Source organism: Amblyomma maculatum, chromosome 7 (genome assembly GCF_055883805.1).
Source record: "Amblyomma maculatum isolate TAMU_Amacu chromosome 7, ASM5588380v1, whole genome shotgun sequence".
NCBI classification, from domain to species: domain Eukaryota; kingdom Metazoa; phylum Arthropoda; class Arachnida; order Ixodida; family Ixodidae; genus Amblyomma; species Amblyomma maculatum.
Genome location: NC_139350.1, coordinates 53222235 through 53244198, shown reverse-complemented (window position 1 = coordinate 53244198; position 21964 = coordinate 53222235). Strand labels below are relative to the sequence as shown.

At 44.6% G+C, this 21964-nt stretch overlaps 1 protein-coding gene and 2 non-coding genes across 4 annotated transcripts in view; 1 reads left to right on the top strand and 2 right to left on the bottom strand.

Moving 5' to 3' along the window:
• LOC146183215 (endoplasmic reticulum transmembrane helix translocase) overlaps positions 1-21964 on the bottom strand; it is a 196061-nt gene that overhangs the window by 153756 nt on the left and 20341 nt on the right. For both annotated transcript variants that reach the window (XM_084609087.1, XM_084609088.1), the window contains exons 6-9: positions 9597-9703; positions 8843-8972; positions 5163-5345; positions 737-874 (exon numbers count right to left, since the gene is read on the bottom strand). In XM_084609087.1, the coding sequence (XP_084465213.1) occupies positions 737-874; positions 5163-5345; positions 8843-8972; positions 9597-9703 (558 nt within the window). The remainder of the gene's footprint in view (positions 1-736; positions 875-5162; positions 5346-8842; positions 8973-9596; positions 9704-21964) is intronic.
• On the bottom strand, positions 6962-7035 carry TRNAS-GGA (transfer RNA serine (anticodon GGA)). The gene has a single exon. It is a non-coding gene; the product is annotated as a tRNA-Ser (tRNA).
• On the top strand, positions 7430-7503 carry TRNAS-GGA (transfer RNA serine (anticodon GGA)). Its single transcript has one exon. It is a non-coding gene; the product is annotated as a tRNA-Ser (tRNA).

Here is a 21964-nt window from a genome sequence, read left to right as displayed (position 1 = left end):
CTCTTGCCTCGGCCAACTCCAGGCTTTGTGCAATACACCTTCCACACACCATGCCAGGTGTTGTGAAAACTGACTTGCATGTGCACAATGCCAAGATAAGCAGTCCCTGTGTCAGCCAAAGGAAAGTCATCCTGTGCCTGAAATGGCCAATGCTGCCACTGCCAATTTCTGGTCACACAATATTCTAATATACAAGCTTTCAAACAAAATTTTTTCACTATAAAAGCTTTCGCTTGGATGAGTTTCATGAAGGCAGGTGTTGAGAACTCAGCCCACCAGCTCGGCAAGGGGGCTTGCAGATTAAAATGCAAATACGCTGAAAATAATCACTAAGAAAATAAGCCCACTATATGAAAAAAAATAAAAAATTTACCGTAAGGTTTGGTTAACAACGTTTAACATCTCAAAGTGGTATGTAGGACATCACAGTGGAAGCCTCTGGAGGTTTTAACCCCTTGGCGCTATTTAAGACGCACTAACATCGTAAAATACATGGGCACCTTGCTCCCAAAGCGGCACCCATGGCCAAGATACGAGACAAGAGCAAAACAAGGAATTAACGTGCAACTACGAATGCATAGCATCACAATGCATGCATCTCGGCAAGAAAGAAACGGCGGCGACCACATGTACTGCACTATGACAGCTTATGCAGTGCCACTCAAAACGAAACACTAGCAGAAGTATTGCGCCTTCGCAAGAAAACAGAACAAAAATGGCGCAGCCAAGGTCTTACCCAGCCGAGTGAGTGCCAGCAGGGAAGTGTGCACTGCTAGGGAGAGCTCAATCGGCAACTCAGGGGGCACCACAGATGTCAGGATGAGCGCACACTCCAGGAACAGCTTGTAGCGATTTCGCGTAGGGTCCTCAGTGCCTGGGACAGCACGACGGGGTAGTCAAATGTCACACGTCCACTACTACACCCAGCACAGAGTCAGACACAGTAAAGACACCCACAGTACGGGTCGGACGCCTTTTTTTCTCATGCAAACTATAAATAGGGCTTGGAAAAGAGCTACACATGTGCCACATGTGCATGCGATGTGTGAGTCAGGGTGATTCAGGTGGTTCTCGAGGCGAAGTCATGAGGCGAGCACTTTTCTGATATGGAAATCAAGCCCACCGGGTGCTTGCATCCCAAGTAAGACACCCAACTCTGGCATAAGGCCATGCAGGCACATTCATACAGCCTGGTCAAAGCCAGGCTTTATATCTGTCTCAGATGGTTTTTCACGCAATGTGGTAGCTCACGACTGCATGCTAATGAGTGCGTATCCAATGTGCAATGAGGTAATTATTATACGTGATGTCAGAGGCATAAATTAGGAGATGAGTAATTAAGCTAGTAGCAAAGTGAATGTACGCAAACAATGATCGGCAAGAAAAGTCGCGGGTGGGGGCCATTAATGCTCTCATGTCAAACTCTTAAATATGGAGCTTAAGCGTCTTCCCCACAAATTTTTTGCTTCTAAGTCATACACAAGTTTACTGAGCTGTCTGCAGCTGGAGCAGGCAGAACCTGCATCAGTGGCAACTGCTACGCACACCACAGACACTGCGATATTCCAAAACACCCAGAGAAGCCAATACAGCGACTTTATTATTAAGGGAAGAGAAGTCTTGGAAATGCTATCACTTTAGCAAACACTCAAAGTGCATGTTTTGTAAGCATTCCCTTGACCCTTTTTCCCCTCATTCTCTATCAGTCATGCTAGATAAGCTGGCTGATTGGTACAAATAAACGATTCCTATCACGAGCGCCCATCGACCCGCGCAATGCACGTTCCTGCTATGCAACACTTATCAAATTTTATATTTCAAGCTATAAATATTATATCAAACTATTTCCAATCCCTTTTGAGTTTGATATATTCGGGATCATCTAAATATGAAATTCAATGAGAATCATTAACTTGTTCAAAATGTTTGATAATTTGATGTATAAAGCACGGCAACAGAGGTGGTTATCTCCAACCCAGAAGTTTGATTATGGTGCACACATCCTAGCGAAACCCTCCCTGCAGCAACCTGCAGCCCTCGCTGGGTGTTGTTACGCTTAGCTTACCTCAAATCAAACACCAGGCGGAGGTGGCGGCGGCTGCCACAGTCACGCTATCAGCACTATCACAGAAAGTCTCTATGTGTTAGTTTCTATGCGTTAATGACATTAAGGGACGAGGGTATCTATGGTTTCTAACTCTGCAATGTGATTTTTTATGTGAAAACTGCACATAACGAAAACCTGAATGTAACAAAAAATTGCGGATTTTCTTCAATTCCCTGATTATCTGAGTGTTTCCCCGTAAGATTAAACAAAGCATGTTGGTCGACCTTTTATATTTACATTAAAATTTTATATATTGTTACCTGACGACTGAAAAGAAGATATCTGCAATTGGTATTGCTGCCAAAAATGTTTTCGAGGTACAGAGAATTTAAAATGACGAAGAGGTAGAGTGCTGCGCTTATCTCCTTTGCTGTTTTGGCCAGCTTTGGTTATAACTATGCAAAATATAATAAAGTTAGATGGCTGAAAATTGTCTAACTAAATATATGTATGTTTTTATTTGTATTCAGTTAATTTTTTCTTTTCTGGGTAACGGAGCTGTTTTTATAAAATTTCTCAAAATCGGTCCAGGAAACGAAATTTTACCTACTTTGCAGGCCTTTTTCTCAAATACGGTTAACAGCAGAGCAGCAATAATTCTGCACTGTTATCAGCATACTTGTCGATCAAACATCTAAAGCTCATATTTATGTAACGTTTCAACAGAGATATGATTAGCGCCAATTTCAAGAAAACAGCGAACAATGAACATCTCTGAGGACAATTAAAAAGAAAAAAACACTTTTGATGCTTTTTAAACTTTTTTTTTAACTCTTTTACTTCAACTTTCAAGATCATTAAAAACATATTGCACAACGTCGGCGCACTAGTAGTTACGACCATTTCGATAAGACCCTTACGCAAGAACAGGCAATTAATAAAGATCAGACTTCTTGCCCACTTAGCTTACAAAGTGCAAGCAAGATTGGACTTCAGGTTCTTAAAAAATGCCCAGCGATACGGAAAAGATGTTGTCACAACTGAGGACATTACTTCTGAGACGATTTGGTCACTGCAGTGGCCATGAGCGTGGGGGTGTCGCATCCCAGTGTTCGTGAATGCAGTGAGAGCCCGTTTTCCCATCCTCGACTGACAAAGTTCGAAACAGTAGTACTTCTTGGGTAGCAGTTCCACGCATGAGCACTGGAGCTTCGCTATTCTATCCACCCTTTGTTAGCACTCCAACGAGACACCGATAACACAGGGGTGAACGAAGCAAGATCAGAGCACTATCTGAGAGCTTGGAACGACCGCTTCAACCGCGCATCCGGCAACCGCTACTGCAAGAGAAACTGCTACGTCGGATACGATCGGTGGAAGCATGGACGTGGCACTCCAGTGGCAAAGCGAGGTATTGAATGCCAAAAGAATCAAAACTACTGGTAATCGGATGCTCCCGCCTATCTCAGATGAAGGCAACCAGATGACCTGAACTCAGTCTTTTGTCGTGCGTTCAGCCTGCTGTTCACACTTCATGCCGGAATGAATGCATGGCTGGGACTGCATGGAAGAAACTGTGTGTAGAAGAATTTTAAAATACAGTGAAATCTCGTTACTACGAACACCACATTAACGAATTGGTTAAGAACCCTCGCAGATTTGCTATGTTTCCAATGTAAAATTACCTCAGAATTTAAATATAGCATATATTTCAGAATAACGCATGCATTTTATTTTTTCTTATATAATCTAGAAACATGGGAACATCATTATTACGAAATTAAAAGCGCCGCAGCTTGCAGAAATCGCGTAAAACAGAAATCGCTATTTCTGTGCATATAGACTTTTGCGGAAATTGTCGAAATTCCTCTCTGGACAGTCGGAAACCGGTTTCGCTGCCGCTTCCAAAGTGCTTAAGCGCGGTGAACACGACTGTCCAGTGAACAATATGGCAGCGCCCAGGGAGCCCAAAACGCAGAGGTCTATAGTCCATGTGCTGTAGCTATCATCATCAGCATATCTAGTGCCAGCTCCCAGCGCCACCACAAAACTGTGGTTTAATATGCACATGGAGGAAGGAAAACTTGGGAGAAGCCCTGACATCATTTTTTTGAAGCCGGCGAGGCCGCGCCGCGACCGAACGCTGCAACGCCTCTCCTCCTCCTTTACCCTTTCTCCGCGACGCTCACGTACCTAGGGCCCTTAACCAACGCTGTTGCTAGTGACCCGAGTTTTCATAGCAACAGCGTCGCCGTTGCTAATGACCCGACTTGGCTAACCCTAAATTTTGATGTCACTTCCGCCACACTTTCTCCAATGCATTGGGAATGGCAAGGGCCTCTCCTAAGTTGTTTCCTTCCTCCATGAATATGCAGTAGCTAGCAGGCCTGGCCGCCTGCCTTTTTTTCTTCCTGTGTTGTGTATGCACAATCAAAGAACACGTGACCAGCCACTGTCTTCGATTGTGCATGTATATAAGAAATGGGAACCGACAGCTTCTTTCTACATTCCTTGACAAAGGCCGGACCCCGGCCGAAACGTCGGATTAAAGTGTTGTTTTTTCCACCGTGTGTCACCTACTTCAAGTTTATGACCTACCGGACCCATTCGAGCTTCAACCCCCTCCCTATATATATATATATATATATATATATATATATATATATATATATATATATATATATATATATATATATATATATATATAAAATGTGCTGAAAGGGAGTTCAATGAATGCAAAAAATGCTAGGGGACATTTCAACAGTTCTATTAAAAAAAAAAAAAAAAGTAATATTGCAATGTACCGGGCTGACTGTAGCAAGAATCGACTGTGATTCAAAAACATCATTACAAAGAATCTGCAAAAGTTTGTATCCAAGTCCCCAGAGGAATACTGGCACCTCGTTTTGCCAACTACAGCATTTTCTCAAATTCAAGATGGCCTATTTTTTTTTTTTTTCCTATACAATCCTCTCCAAACTCGGGGACTGGCCAATGTACACATGAATCTTGGCCAGAAGAAGATGCAAACCAGGCAACAAAAACAGATAGGAAAAGGAGAGGACTACATCCCACAACAACCCAAGTTGGAACTCTGCCAAGAACGCCAGGTCACCTTTGATCCAGACGTAGGATGCAGCTGCGATGGCAAACATGAGGAGGAACAGGATGAAGGCAAATGTCTCCAGGTTGTTGGCCGTCACCCGCTTCACACCAAAGAGAATTGTGCGCAGCAGCTTGCCCTGGGCAGTTCCGAAGCTAGTCTTGAGCACGTACGCCACACACCCGTTGTCCGATGCTGAAAGGTGCAACAAACATCAACGGGCAAGAACAGGCTAACATTCACCATGTCTCAAGTCAGGAAAAAACTACATTCGGCAAAAGGTGTCCTAGAACACCTTTAATGCAGCAGCCAGCTAGGCAAGAAGGGCTGAGAGCTCAACTCTGAGGAGGAGACCAGAACCAGAGGGAACTACAGTCAGCTACAGCTCTAGAGTACAGGAGAAGCCTTGCCTCCACCGACTTTTTTCATCACCTTTTGGGCCCCTCGCCAATTAAGGGTTCTGGAACCACTCCTATTCTGGCACAAAATCCTGCATTTGAAGCAAACACAGAAAAAAAAAAATTTAAAGTTGCAAAAGTTGGAAAGCTTCTCATTAGACCTGTGCAAATAACGGTTTTCTGGCTCGAAGTGAACTCTATGCAAATAAAAATTCCTGTTTGCAATCAAAAAAAAAAAAAAAATGGTTGGCACAGTTTCCTAGCACACAAGGCCATTACACCATTACTTGAAAAAAAGAGTAAAGACTAGACTCATCATAAATAGAGAACAACTAGCATTACACAGTGCTAGACTTAAGTGGCCACATCCAGGTATGACCAGTGCTGCAAGAGGTTGTAGATGGCCCTACTCAAAACCAGAGTTCAATGCACCAGAGTTCCTCGTGCACTTCTAACGTGTGAACAGCCCAGTCTCCAAAACATTCTGACCACATAGCTTCAATTTCACTTCTTTGAGCTTACTGCCAGCCCACAGCGACAATGTCTCGACAGCCAGTATCAGCCAGCCAAGTTACCCAGCTGAGCACTATTTCGGATGCTGATTAGCATCTCCAAAGTCCTTCAATGCTCCTTTTGGTCACAAAACTACCACCGGAGTTTCATATCGGGTCATATCAGATTTCACATCAGTGGCACCACCATTAATTAGTAAGAGGGCACCTAGCTGCAGCAAAACTGGCTGGACAGCGGAACACTTCAGGCAGTATGTGCAATTTAAAGTATGAAATTTATCATAATTGATGTTCAGACGTGCTCTAACATTTAACTTTGAAGTTTCAAATGCAGTCTGCACCTTCCACTAGGAAATCGCAAGAAAGACAAGGGCAATGCTGACTGGAGCAGACATTAGACGCAAAACTAACTGCACAGCATTTTATAAAAGTTGCTCAAAATCGCATTGAATAAAATGTAAAACATGACAGGGGACACTTGGCACCAATTAGAGGAGTTTCAATAATGTCTGCTTGCCTACTGTCAACAAGAGCCCACTTGTAGCACTGCTAGGCAGACCAGGCCATCAGGCGCTTCCCTCCAACTGTTTGCGCATCTCATGCAAGCGTTGATTTGACATCATTGCTAGTGTCTTCATTCACTGACACTTGTCAATTGGCTCTCTGCAAGCGCCAAAATCAAACTCACAACTCCTGGGAATTCATTAGGTGTAGTCTTTGTGAAAGGGGGCCGGCGTAAGCCTATTTCGAAGTCTGAGAACATTAAACATTTTTCACAAGCATGCACATACTTTGAGGTAATAAGGGAGTAATTACTCATTGCATCCACCCAGGCGCAGCCATACGGCTACAAAGGAAAGCTAACAGCTTTCTCAGAAACTTCGTAGTTAAAGAAAAATTCGTCCTGATCCGGGAATCGAACCCGGCACCACCGCCTTTCCGGGGCAGTCGCTCTACCGACTGAGCTAACCAGGACGGTCAGCAGATCAGACGGTAGGGCGAGAGTGAATTGATCTATAACTCGAAGTGGGAATAGTGTTGGTCAAATATTTAGGGGAATCCCCCAAGGTGGAGTGCATTTGTAATAAGGGAGTAATTACTCATTGCATCCACCCAAGCACAGCCATACGGCTACAAAGGAAAGCTATACAGCTTTCTCAGAAACTTCGTAGTTAAAGAAAAAAAAAAAAAGAAAAAATCCACCCAAGCGCAGCCATACGGCTGCGCTTGGGTGGATGCAATGAGTAATTACTCCCTTATTACAAATCCACTCCACCCTGGGGGATTCCCCTAAATATTTGACCAACACTATTCCCACTTCGAGTTATAGATCAATTCGCTCTCGCCCTACCGTCTGATCTGCTGACCGTCCTGGTTAGCTCAGTCGGTAGAGCGACTGCCCCGGAAAGGCGGTGGTGCCGGGTTCGATTCCCGGATCAGGACGAATTTTTCTTTAACTACGAAGTTTCTGAGAAAGCTGTATAGCTTTCCTTTGTAGCCGTATGGCTGCGCTTGGGTGGATGCAATGAGTAATTACTCCCTTATTACAAATCCACTCCACCTTGGGGGATTCCCCTAAATATTTGACCACACTTTGAGGTAGAGGTAAAGCCATCTGTTTTTTGTCGCACTTCAGTTTCCTCAACAGCTCCATTTCACAGGCCATAGGGGAACACAAGACATTTCTCGGTCGCATACTCTGAGCAGGAACAGCATTGTGACACATCACAAGTGCTCAACGTAGCCCCAAGCACACAAACTACATGCCCGAATGCACAAAAGTAGAGTAAACATCAAATTTCATCACCGCATTAACAGCTGAGGGGCTGTCTTCTCTGCCATAACATCCTCCTGCGCCTCAGATGATGCCCTTCAGCAAATGGCGGTGCCACAGCCCACAGCCAGCAGCGGTAAACAGTAGTATGTGAAGCAATCCCCCCCCCCCCCCCCCTTTTTACAGAGAAGTTTTGAGACCAGTAAGCTTTGAAGGACTCAAACGTGTTGCCAACATTCCCTTCCTGGGTCTTCATTTTTTTTCGTCTCGGCAACCCAACCAAACCGCGTGCTTGTCACATGACTGTTTGTGGGGCGAAGCCTCCTCACGCTCGCCGTTGCCACTTACGATGGGCACAATGTAGTAGCGGAAAGGCTCTACTGCGTCGCATCGTGAAAGATGCAGGAAGGTTTCACGATTTTGGAGCAGTCCTGCTTCAGTGCTCCAGTCAGGATGCAGGCAATAAATCATTGATGGAAATATTTAAAAATAGCCACTGCCACACTTCAAAACCAGCCGATCATGCCCATGTCCTTCACTGAACTAATTTATTGCAGTGCAAGCAGTTCTTGACAGTTTTTCAGGGTCATCTGTTAATTTGAACTTATGGATAATTTGAACGTTTTTCCTGGTGCCTTGAATTTCAAATTAACAAGCTTTTTCAAAATCAAGTCCACCAGAGATGAGAGTTTAGTGTCTCTGCGTTTGTTTCAGAGTATTCAGAGCAAAACATTAGCGCCTATTTTTCCTTCTCTTCAGATGATTACAATGAACTTATGTATAATAAAAATAAATGGTTTTTAAAACAATGAATTACGTTGTTTGCCCCTTCTTGGTCGAAAAAAAACAATTTAAACTATTTGCTTCGAAATTTCCTATTCGCATCAAATTTGTTTTGAGCTAAAAAGACATCAATCGTGCACCTGTATTTTCGATATAAAAATGAATTACCTACTAGCGTGAAGATGGTTTGAAAGTCATGCATAAAACATAGGCCAGTCCACTCACGCCTGAGCCCAGTGCTAGCCTTAGCTGGGGGTGTATGCTGCAGGACCTTGGTGCCCCCAAAGAGCACATGGAGTCGGCCATCTGCCTCCATGTCCAGCAGCTGCTCCGGATCCAAATCTTCCACTGGTTCCTGTTACACATGTCAAATGAGCCCACAGCGATTCCAACTGGTCACTCCAAGTTCAGCAGCTCAATCTGCCACTTCTAGTCAACAGCTGTCGAGACAGCGGGGAAGCTTGGCCTCCTCAAACTACTACTTCACCTTCGACAACCTTTTTCCATACACAGTAGCAGACATTTTTCAAAAGCGCTAAAACAACATGGACGGAGAAGAAACAAGACACGTTGTTTTAGCCCTTTGGAAAAATGCCAAACCTGTACCTAGTAGCCCGATCCACCACCCTTCTGAACAGTAGCCGACCGATTTTTCGGACTACAATAGCTTGGACGTGCGCGATATTTTGGACTACTGTAATGCCTAATATAGTTGTTTCCAAATAGGTGCTGGAATATGAAGCCTAAGCACAGTAGCAATTCCTGAGGCTCCCCCAGTGTATACGCAATGGTCGACACCAGGAGTTGAAAGAATGCAAGAGTGAGGCTGGCGGGGGTGGTATCTTGAAATGAGAACAAGCAACGACATAAGGCATAGCAGCAACAAAACAGTAGAAAGCTGAAGGCTACAACAGTGAACAGCTGCCAAATCCTGCAGGGCTATCGGTGCACACCGAGCCACTCTTGGGAGGGTGCTCACCTTCATTTGTGGCACCGATTCACCAGTCAGCATAGACTCGTCCACAATGCATGGGCCACGCAGCAGCAGCATGTCACATGGAACCAAGTTCTCATTCTGCGACCGGCCTGCACCAGGAAAGAAATTACCAATCTTCCCTGTCTACACTACCACCCTGTCCCTTCAGAGCAATTGCACTGCCTTGCCAGAGAAGCTCAAAATCGGAGAAACTTGAATGTCACCTTGTAAGGCAGCACAAATGCACAACAGGACGTTGCCTGAAAATATTAAATGGTATTAACCATAACCGTTGTTTTCAAGGTGGCATTCGAGAGGGGAGGTCCAAAAAGTTTTTCAGCTTGGCTATAAGCAAACACCTCACTGATCTCGCTATACCTTTGGTTTAGGTCATTTCTACAGTAAAAAATGAGGCAGTATCAAGCCTTCTGTCTCCTACCTTGGTCTGCATTATAGTTAATCAAGCATGGCGTCCTCCCATGATTTCAAACATGACTACCAAAGAACAATAAATCTTGGTGCAAAAAAAAAATTGTAAAAAAATTCCGAGTACGAATAAGTAAAATCTCATTACAAGAGACATGGTTACCAGAGACACTCGGTTACAAGAGACACTCGGTTACAGGAGACATTCTGTTACAGGAGACACTCGGTTACAGGAGACACTCGGTTATAGGAGACATTTGAAAATGGTTTGGTTGGTCTTCTTATGTTTGCCACGTTAACAACATTGCATACAAGAGACATGGTTACAAGAGACACTCAGTTACTAAGGGAAACTTTTTCACGTCCCTAAAGTAAATCCTTCACTACTTATAAGAGACACAATTAATCCAGGTACACTCATGCAACGCAGCTGACTTGTACCAGCTTGTATGTATGGCAGTTTAGGTTCCTTTAACTAAATTCTGTTCCATATCAGTGTCCTGTTTTGCTGCATTATGTCAGGCACCGAGGAGAAGTGTCTCCTATTGACTGTGAAGGCAAAATGTCCCTGTTGTTTCAGTCACACAGGAATCTGATGACAGTAGCTGAACCAATGACATTTTGACTTCCCAATCGAGAAGGCACTCCTCCTCGGTTCCTAGCATATTGCAACAAAACAGGATACTGATATGAAACTAGTTTAGTTAAGGGAATCTAAACTGCCGCACATACGTGTTGGTAAGAATGTTTGGTTACAAGAGACATCTTTTTTGGGCCCCTTGAGTGTCTCTAGTAACGAGGTTTTAGTAACTTGTACAGCAGTGAAGGGTTGTTGGCTTAATGAGCTTCAACACAGCCATGAATACATTAAAGATGACCTAAGCTCACGGCGGCCAAGCTCCTCAACGCATTTCAATCGTTCAGCTGCAGCAGAGACCCTTATGAAAAACTATCAAGTTAAGCTGTCCCAAGTTGCCATAGACTATAACATTGTGCATGGCAGTGCTTTTGGTATGCCTTTGGGTATGCGCAAGGTATCGGCATGACAGGTGCAACAAAACCTAAGCTAGATCAACAGCACCGCATGAATTCGCCAAGGGAACTTTCACCCCTTTATACAAGCAGCCCAGAAGCAAAAGAACTAATCGTAACAGTTCTTTCTGGAAAGGGGGGAGGGTAATGGAGATCCTGCCTACTCATGTATTACCCGCAAAAGAGCAAAGAGCAGGGGGGTAACAGGTGACCTTCTCCACAAACAGAGCAAAGCCATTACAAAGAAAAATGTCGAGAACTGGTGTCAAGAGGTTTAGTCCTCCTGCCTGAGAATGCAACTTTGCAAACAGGGGTGTCCTCAGGCAGCCTTGTGCCTTTTGGGCAACGGGCCCTGTGCAGCCGGGAAAAGGGCTTTGAAGAGCTTGGCCAAACCACACTGCACTCTCTGATCTGGCCCCTATTGTTAAACCTCACAAAAAGCGTCAAAGGAACAAGCCTAACGACCTGAACTCACTTAAAACTTGCACCTAGGTCTGGCTTAACAACCAGAAAAGCTTCTCTTCTTCTGTGAGGTATCAAAAGCCTTCCAGGAAAATGGGAACAGCGCACTAGTGTTAAGGGAGATAATATTGAAAAAAATATATAGATATTTTCTTTAGAATGCCTAGCCACGTTTGTTACATGTATATAAACGAGAGTTAAACAAGTTAAACATTTTTGCCATCACTAGTATCAGGCATTGCGTAAAGTAACTCCCACTCACTGTACAAATTTTTAGGACCAAAGAAAAAATAAAACTTGGGCAGCCAGACCAACAAGAAAACTGGTCTCTTGCCCATATGTATTCACCATCCAAGCTAGTAAAAGAAAGAACAGCCAACCTCTGCCCCATGAATGCCAAGTAAAACGAAAATTATTACCGTTTCACTGAAATCAGATGGAAAAGCACATTTAAGCCAGGCTGCAGCAGAGGCAGCACATGTCGTACCCCAAGAAATTATGTATGTCTTTGGGATTAACCCTTTCACTGCCGGGGTTTTTTTTCTCCGCGCCACTGTACACTCCTTGTCGTTTTTGTTTTGCTTTTTTTTTTTCACGTTAATTTCGTGGAAATTTAATGCTAATAACGCCCTTCAAAACTCTGAAGAAAATGTAAACATTTTTATTCAGGATTATTTTACAGAAAAGTTGTACTTAATTCAAAAAAATTGACAACCATTAATTAACAAAATAATTATCTGCTGATTGGGGCGTCCACTTATGGGGGACACGGGTCTTTCGTACAAAAAATAGCAACAAAAATCACTTTTTAGAAAATGTGATTTGCGAAATCAGCAGCTCTTTATCTGCTAAGTTTTTCATCTCTAGGATAGGTATTTTAGTCACAATGCCAATTTATATAATCGATGTTGCCCGAATTGTGGGCTGAAAACGGCCCCCAAAACAACCATTTTTCATGAGGCGTAGCTCCAATTTTGTGCGCGGCACCGTAGCCATCTTGGTCTCATTCGAAAGAGCCGCCTTTCGTCTTCAAATTGCCACCTCTGCAGTTTACATTCGCCCATTGGTTGCATAAAAATTATCAAAAAAGAAAACGTGGCATTTGCAATCCCATTGGCTTTCGAGGTGCACGTGACGATAAGGCGTCACCGCATTGGTGAAGCAGGCTGACGGCGTCTGTTCGGCGCACCCGAGCCGCGGGGAGACGGCGGAGACGTGACGCCGGCCGCACTTGGTTTCGAACCGCGAGGTGCATTTACAGCAAGAATTTGTGAAAAAAGTGAAAAAAAAAAAAATAGTTGATTAATCATCTCAAATGACGCCCTGCCCCGGCTGTGCGCGCTCGGGCCGACGAAAGTCGTACACCGAACGATCGTGTGTACGAGCCTGAAGTAGGCCTAGCGTGTTCCCCAGCACAGGAGACTGCTATATACTGTCAGCGGTCGCACCCGCCGCGACAGTGATATCACAGGCCGCAGATGAGCAGAAAGATAAGCTCAAAACAGAAAATGCTTGAACTCGCGCCATCAGCAACGAAGCGGTAGTCTGATTGTTTTCGTGACAATGACGGCAGCGCGGTGGACAGTCCGCTTGGCGAGGTGAAGTTCACGATCGTCAGATCTAAACAGTTTGCCGAGATTGGCGAAGTGTAAAATATACGGCGGCGATATTGGCATTTAAAAAAGTGAACGTGGATAAGAAATCGCGTCAAACCCATTCTCCAATGCGCAAACTGCGGGACATGTCTTCGTAGAGCTAGCCGAGCGTTAGCGCCGATCAGACCTCGTTCAGAGTCCTTAGTGAATGCACTTGCTTCTTGTGCAATGAAGAGCACTGGGAAGCAGCAAACAGCTCCAAATTGCATTTCTCTTCCGCAATAAACGTTCCTCACCGTGGTCTTGAGGACGTGGCAAAGCGACGTACGTTAAAAAAAAAAAAAGTCGCTGCCTGCATGTGACTCACGCAGCCGAAAAAGTGATAACTGAATGTGCTGCAACTGCAAATCAAAATGAAAGAGGCGACACTTGGTGGTTGGAAAGCAAAGAGACTGCATTCCTGGAGGTTTCTAGCCATTTTAAATTGTAAATGTGTGCATTGCACCAGTGAATGTCCGTTAAACAATCCTGTTTCTTTTCTGCTCTTTTCTCAAAACATGCACTGTCGACCACTTGCAGTGTTGCGGCCTTAATATCTCGGCACCTATTGCAGATAGAGTAATAATTTCTTTTTCAGCATGAAGCCAAATACATGGAGCACATAATGTTGCAAGCAGATTTTTTAATTTCTTGTTCAAAATTTTTAAAATGGCTTTTTTTTTTTTTGCGACCATTACAGTGCTATATTTTGACCTTTGAACTCTATTATGCAATAAAACAAGAAATAATTGCTCAATCAAAAAACTGCTTGCAACATTGTGTTCCTCATTCTTTCTAGTGTCCAGTGTACACATCTGCAAAACAAGGGATGAAGCGTCGGAAATATGAGCAAAGCCCAAGAAAACTGTGGAGCTTCTTCCCATTCCGAGGTTGCTGAAACGATGCAACGGCTACGGTCTCCTGAGGATTAGGCCGGACGCCGTCACCATTGATGAGGTGACCAAGCACCAACGCCTGTCGCTCACCAAAACGGCACTTCTTTTAATTGAGAACAAAACCAGCTTGGTGCAAGCAGTCCAGCACGAGGACTAGGCGGTCGTTGTGCTCTTTGAATGTCCGGCCAAAGATGACTATGTCGTCCAGATAGCACATACAGACCTCCCATTACAAACCACGCAGTATAGAATCCATGAATCTTTCAAATGTTACGAACGCATTGCATAAGCAGAAAGGCATTACATTAAATTCAAACAGTCCATCGGGAGTGATGAAGGCCGTCTTCTCCTTGTCTGCTGGGTGCATTGGGATTTTCCAGTATCCTGACCGCAGGTCGACCAATGAAAGGTGTGATGCAGAATACAAGCAGTCAATGGCGTCATCAATGCGGGGAAGCGGGTAGAAATCCTTTTTACTGACTGAATTCAAGCGGCGGTAATCTACACAAAATCGCCATGTGCTATGTTTCTTGCGCACAAGAATTACTGGAGCCACCCAGGGACTGCACAGTTCTTGAATAACCCCCTGGTTCAAACATTTTGCTCATTGTTGACCTTGCGCTTGCAGTGGCAAGCACTAGGCTAGGCTCAGTTGGTGGCGGCATTGTAATGACCAGCGACAAATACAGTATCGTTTTTTCGCATCGTAAGTGCCGTCCCAAGCCAATTTTTGTATATCGAATTATCGATATATCGAACTATTTCGCGATCCCCTTCGAGTTCCAATATATCCGGGTTCGACTGTATATAGAAGAGAAACAACCCAGGTGTGCTTATTCAATGAAGCTGAAGCGTACCAACTCGCACATGATGCACTTCATATTCCCGTTAGCTAAATTCTGTTCCATATCAGCATCCTTTTTTGTTTATGTCAGGAACTGAGGAGTGCTTCCCCATGATTGGAAAGTCAAAACGAGCCAACTGTTTCAGCCACTGGCATCGCATTACTGTCACCTACGAAGCAAATCAAAATGCATGAATAACATCCAGCATTTTCAACTCCTCGCTGTTAAAATTTAATCACAAGATGAAAGCTTACAATCCTGATGTCTTTCTCTTTGTGAACAATGCTTCTTCCAGCATCAAAAGTACCAAAGTTCTCGTGCTCAAAGCCACAAAAGTTATTTTTCCCACTCCACACCCTAGCTTCAACCAACAAAGACATTAGGGAGTTTCAGAATAGGGGTACCCAAGGCTTGGGCCCCCAAGAAAATAGCGTGTCGCGGCGCAACGCTAGAGCCGACCGGCGAGTTTTAGAATAGGGGTTTTCCCGATGCAGCGGAGAGGAGCTTGCGTTCGTCGATTGCAGCGCCCCGACGGTAAACCGTGAAAAGCATTTAAATATATAAAAGCCAACAACGCTATTTTATTAAACAGAACCTGCTGTCATTGTACAAAACTATCTTAAAAATACCGGTTATATGATCTGTTTTCTTCAGACAAGACGAAATCGGCCAATCTTAACCGATCCAGGCTGAGCCGGGAAATCTTATTTGTACCTTCAATGCTTTTCGACGCCTGGTCCCCATGGCAACCAAACGATGCGAACTCGCTAAGCCTAGCAGCTCGGTAAATCCGGAAGCAATCAGACATAATGGGGCGTTTTATCGCTTAAATTTGGTGGTGCGGGCATCATGAGACATAGCACAAGCTTCGCTGGCCTTTCGTTTGCCGTGAACGCATGACACCATGGAGCGGTAACGAATGCGTGCCGAGGCGAGCGGCCGCCACTTGGCCGGACGCCGACATGTTCCCCGACCCTATCCGGCGATAGGGTCCATGCTATTTCGCCGAGATAGAGTGACCGTCGTCCGCTGACCCAAAAACCCAATGCACGCTTGGGTTCTGCGCACTCGTGCCTCGCTATTACCCTATCCCCCTAACCGATAGGGTCCCCCTATTCTAAAACTCCCTATTATGCACTCTGTCAAGTTGCTGTACAAAACAAGGTTGGTAGAACGCCTGTTGCTCGACAGGCAGCAAGACTGTACAAGAGTAATTGATGCGAAGTTTGCTGTTCAGGTGATTTCAGGTGTCTGGAATGGCTTGAGAAGTGTAGTTGTGTAAAACTGTTTCAGACAAACAGGCTTTAAATGTGGTGACATGATGTAAGAGGGCCTATATATGGATACTGTGGAAAGCTTCCTTGAAGATGAAGCTTGGGCAAGCATCCAAGAGACTGCTGAGGTACCAGAATCTTTTGAGGAATTCGTATCTGCAGATGTGGATCTTGTGTGCTCCCGAAGAGCTTACAGACTGCAATTCTCGCGCAAGTAAATGGCACATGTTCCACAGAGGATAACTACGAGGACATTTCAGAGGAAAAGTGTCAGCATCTGAGGGTGGCTAGCATGTAAGCGTGCATGAAAGCTTGCAAAGTGAAGTGCTTTACCTCCAGAGTTTGGGAAGGAATACACTCTGCCCTCACAAAAATACATACTAGTATGAATAATTTCCTGTTATATATAATTTCCTGTTATATAATAAAGCATATAAATGCATGTGAATGCATTTATATGCTGATGCGCAGTAAACTGATCAACACAGTGCTTTTAGAATTTTTGGTTACAAGAGACCTTGCTTACAAGAAATCTTTTTCGGGTCCCTTGAGTGTCTCTTGTAACGAGGTTTTACTTGTATTTTTGTGAGTACAGAGTGTATTCCTTCCCAAATTTTGGTCGTAAAGCACTTCACTTTGCAAGCCTTCCTGTTGCTCTAATACCTTTGAAGCACTCTTACATGCTCGTCACCCTCAGATGTTAAAGGTCCACGGAAACGGCCCCCAAGAAACCACTGATAAACGTGTTCAGTGTGTAGAACACATCCTTTTGAGCATTAACGCAAAGTATAACTCCTTGGAACAAAGCCAGCGATTTATTAATCATTTTTAAAAACAGCGTTTTTTGAAATTCGCGGGCAGAGAGAATGTCGCTTGGCGGTGTCGCATGGAACTATTTCCTAGTCCCGTGACGTCACGGGTCGGTTGACTGGCAAGGCTTGCTAGAAGCTGCCATTCGCTGCGGTCACTGCAACCATGACGTCACGGACACACTTCCGGTAGCTGCGAAAGTAGTCTGCTCCTGCGCAGCTCGAACTCTGTGCGGGCTGTTACACAGCTCGCCGCCCTTATCGGTTAGGTGGCCATTGCCCATTAAGTGCAACAACCGAAGCGACGCAGGGATTGGCAGAACGAAGCTGCATTTACAAATATCTTATTTATATAACGTGGTTTCAGGAGTATCGGAGTGTCGTCCGACGAGGCGTCAACAGCACGGTCAAGCACCGCACGATGGCAGCATCTCCTCGACCGCCGTAAACACTGCCGCTGTGGCCCCTCCTCCCGCATACCGTTCGCGAACGACACGGCGGATCGTTAGCACCGATGTCCGAAATAAAGCGTGCTAAAATTTGTTGGCGTCTGGAATACTGAGCCGAATATCAAGTATGAAGCCCTCGTGAGGATCGCTGACCAGCAGCAAATTGCTGGTAAGAGCGATAGCCGTGATACAAGCTAGTTTCTGCTCAAGCCAGCTGCCGCTGGCGCATTTCGGCTGATCCGATCTGCTCGTACTAGCTCTGCGATTAATGCATCGGCAGAGTTAATCCTATAATTATTTTACTATGGCAGGATAGGAATCACTATAAGGCAGTTTCATAAGTAGACAATTTACGACAGCGTTGATCATGTTACAAAGCGTTGACCGCCGCGGCTTCGAAGTGAAACAATGTAGGCCTAGCGACGACTAGGGACGGTCACGCACGGCGCCGGCGTTCGCCGCGCTCGCACGTTCCACCCCCACGGTAATTGTGTAACGTACCTCAGCCTGCTCGCGGCATCCCGTGCTGCAAGCGTTGCAAACTCATGTACTTTCATAGCTAAGGCCGCATATTTTTCGACTTTCTGCTCAGCAACAAGCTGTTCAAACGATACTGTAGGCAAGACAAGGCTTCAGTGCGCAGTCGCTGCGCTGTCGGCCGTAATCGAAGACGTCGGGCGGCACCATAATCTATACATCGATCTTTAAACGTGATACAGTGGGCAAATGAATAACTTTGTGAAGCAGACCCGCTCGTAAGTTTCGCACACTCGGGCGCCGACGAGTAGCTTCCATCAATAGACGCCGTCATAACCTCGATTAACGACGCAAACCGAGGTCGTCAAGCTCGGTTTGCGGTAACCGCGGTTAGTGGTGCAACCATGGTTTGGTCCACCGTGTAACATAGGATAACCACGGGTTCGCGGTTACACTAACCGTCGCTGCACGAACTGGCGAACTCCTCAGGCGTGTGCGAATGAGGACGGGTTGACGCGAGTACGCCAGCGAGCGAGCGCGCGGCAACCGGAAGTTCGTCGAAGTGACGTATGTCTGGGCAGAGCTTTGAACTTGCTTGTATTCTTTGTTTTTTTATGGCTCCCTTCGGCGTACGAGTTGAGAGGGAAAATTGGAAGGGTCATTTTTAATCGCCGATATTTCTGGTGTTGCAGAAGCTAGATCGAAAATTTTTGCGGGAGAATGATGGGTGGTTCAATAACTATCAGTGTTATGGCGTTGTTTACCCTTCTTTGTGACCCCTTTCAGGGGACCTTTAAGGGGGGACGCGGGCTTTGAAAGTCGAAAAATCGCGAAAAAGTCGGCTTTTCAAAAAGTACATATCTCGGCTGTATATGTTATAAACTACCTTTCCTATAATTATGAACGCCTAATTCATCGTGGAATTGCTTTAAATTAAATATACAACTGGGCGCGGCAGCCCCAGAGTCGCGAGCGAACGGCAAAAGTACCCAAACTTCGTGCGCGCGCCATTTCTCTGCCGCTGAACCGAGCGCCGCCATCTTGGTCTTGTTTTGTTTGTGAATGCTTGCCCTTTTCCATGTTGCCTTCGCCGGCGGCGTCCGCGGCGTAGCAGGAGCATGGCTCGCTTGTGATTGGGGGCCTCACAGGAATTGTTGAGCTTCCCGCGTCTCGAATTCGGGCTGTGATTGGACAAAGCGCGCGCTCCGTGAGAACGCGGGGGATCGCGCGACTGCTATTGGCTGCTGCGCGCGCTGACACGGTGGCCCCTCCCCGGCGCGTCGTCTGCTCCGGCTGCCTACTGAGCTGGCGTTCTTTGTGCGCTCGCTGAATCGCTTTACGTTTCACTATTTTGAGATCGCCGTGATCATCGCTCGTTACGAATTCTGGTGGCGTGTTTTGAACGGTTATGTGCACTTTGTGGATTATTACACGGTCGGCCACGATGCGCGCTAAGAAGTTCAAAACACTGCATACGTCGTCGTTCTGTGAATGCCGTCCGAATCGCGAAGTTAGCGAAAAGCGTTGCCAACGGGCGCAGAGACTCTTCTATTAGTGCTGCTTCTGCTACATCACTACTAGACCGACTGCGCTGCCACTTCCAACTGCGTATCTTTCGCGTCAACGTAAGGAGCCGGCGTTTGAAGCGTGCCTGCTGTACCGACCATATCAACCTCGGCGACCTCGGCCTCCCGTATCGCGTCTGCCATCGCAAGCGATAACGCGTCGTCAGCGTCGTCCGCTGTTCGCATGAAAATGCACTTTCCGAGGGAATCGGGGAGGTGGAGGTACAACGTGCTGCAGTGAAAAACAAACTTTAGACTTGAAAATGCTGTTTTAAACTTCAAGGGCCATTTTCTCAGAATGAATTTTTTTCATGGTATGGTTGCTTATTCCCGCAGTATTTCTGGGACCGCTAATCGGATTCCCACCTGGTTTTTTTTATTGTGTGCCTGAATAAATTTCCGAGGGCAAGACAAGCTCATTTTTTCAAATTATTGAGTCTGGAATTTATAATAAACAATCAAAATTAGGGTAATGCAAGTCCAATTAGTGGCACTAACCTCAATGCACTGCTAAATTTTTTCGGCAGGGAAATTAAAAAAAAGGGCTCTGTCTTGCCCTGTGGCACCTTATCAGGAACCTTCATAATGAATTTCATAGTGCCAACACATTTTGCAAGTTCACCAGGCATGGAACAAGGAACCCATGTGAACCACTCTGATATAGTTCTCTAACTTGAGTACCAATGTGCGCAGCTCCATGAAACTTTGCAGTTATTCAAATGGCTGTGCCATGAGTCTACCCTGAAAATTTCATTCAATTATCGCAAGAAACAACAAAGTTGGTATTCAAAGGTAGCCTCCCCCCTTAAAACGTTTCCTCTGAAATGTCCTCGTAGTCATTCTCTATGGCACATGTGCCATTTACTTGCGCGAAAATTGCAGTCTGTAAGCTCTTCGGGAGCACACAAGATCCGCATCTGCAGATATGAATTCCTCAATAAATTCTGGTACCTCAGCAACTCTTGGATGCTGGCCCAAACTTCATCTTTTTTTTTTTTATTTCTTTCTTTTACAAGAAAGGGGAAGCCAAGGCAAAAGGCGGCAAGCCTGACTGGGCCTTGGCTCCCAAAACAGATAACAAGAGACAACAGCACACACCTCTAGTGTATATAAAAAAAAAAAAAAAAAAAAAAAGAAACATTATGCAACACTTACATACGATATGTAAAAGATATGAATACATGCAGTATTCATTGGATATACAAATCAACAGATCACGCTGTCAATAACATAAGTATTTTCACTAAAACCAAAAAATATTTACACAAAAAAGATTACATATGAGAAAAATACAGTTACTACCACCATTGCAATTATAGGGGATATTCATTTAAATATTGTTTTACGTTCTTTTTAAATACCCTAGCTGCCAATGAAAATTCCACATTTGGTGTGTTGTTGATTAGAGATGGCACCTGAAAAGTTAATTTCTGTTTTCCATAGTTGGTTCGGGTAATAGGTACAAGTTTTTTTCGTGTTTCCAGGTCATACGTTACTGTAGGTAGATCAGGTAGATTAGTATACAGCCTATTATGGTGAATGTACTGCAGAAGACGAAAGTAGTAAATCTGATTAGCGGCTAATATGGCATATTTTTTAAATAAGGGTTCTGTAGGCAAGTCGCGCAGTATACCGTAATAACCTTCAATAGCTCGAAGAGCTTTTTTTTGAAGAACAAGCAACTTATTAATATTTGTAGAAGTTGTGGTTCCCCATATGAGAATACAGTATGTTATTTGGAATAAAAAAGAGCATAATAAATTGAAATTTTTAACCAAACGGGTACCAAATTAGAAATTCTGTAAAGACATCCTACAATTCTACTCAAGTATTTTACTAAATTTAAAATGTGCGTATTCCATGAAAGGTTTTCATTGAACCAAACGCCTAGAAACTTGTGATTCGTAACTTGCTTTATAACGTTGCTGTTATATTTAATTACTGTACTACACTGAAGAGCCCGAAAGGGATTTTCAAGTAAACTTTCCACAGTATCCATCTATGGGCCTTCTTACATCATGCCATCACATCTAAAGCCTGCTTGTACGAAACGGTTTTTCACAACTACACTTCTCAAGCCATTCCAGACACCTGAAATCACCTGAACAGCAAACTTCGCATCAATTACTATTGTACAGTCTTGCTGCTCGTTGAGCAACAGGCGTTCTACCAACCATGTTTTGTACAGCAACTTGAAAGAGTGCATAACGAGTTTGTCTATTGGTTGAAAGTAGGGTGTGGAGTTTGAAGCGAAAAAATAACTTTGGTGCTGCAAGAAGCATTGTCCACAAAGAGAAAGGTATCGGGATTCTGAGCTTTCATCTTGTGATCAAATTTTAACAGCGAGGAGTTAAATATGCTGGATGTCATTCATGCATTCTGATTTGCTTCGAAAGTGACAGTAATGCGAAGCCAGTGGCTGAAACAACGGGGTCTTTCTGACTACCCAATTATAGGGAAACACTCTTTCTCAGTTCCTGACATATACAACAAAAAAAATGC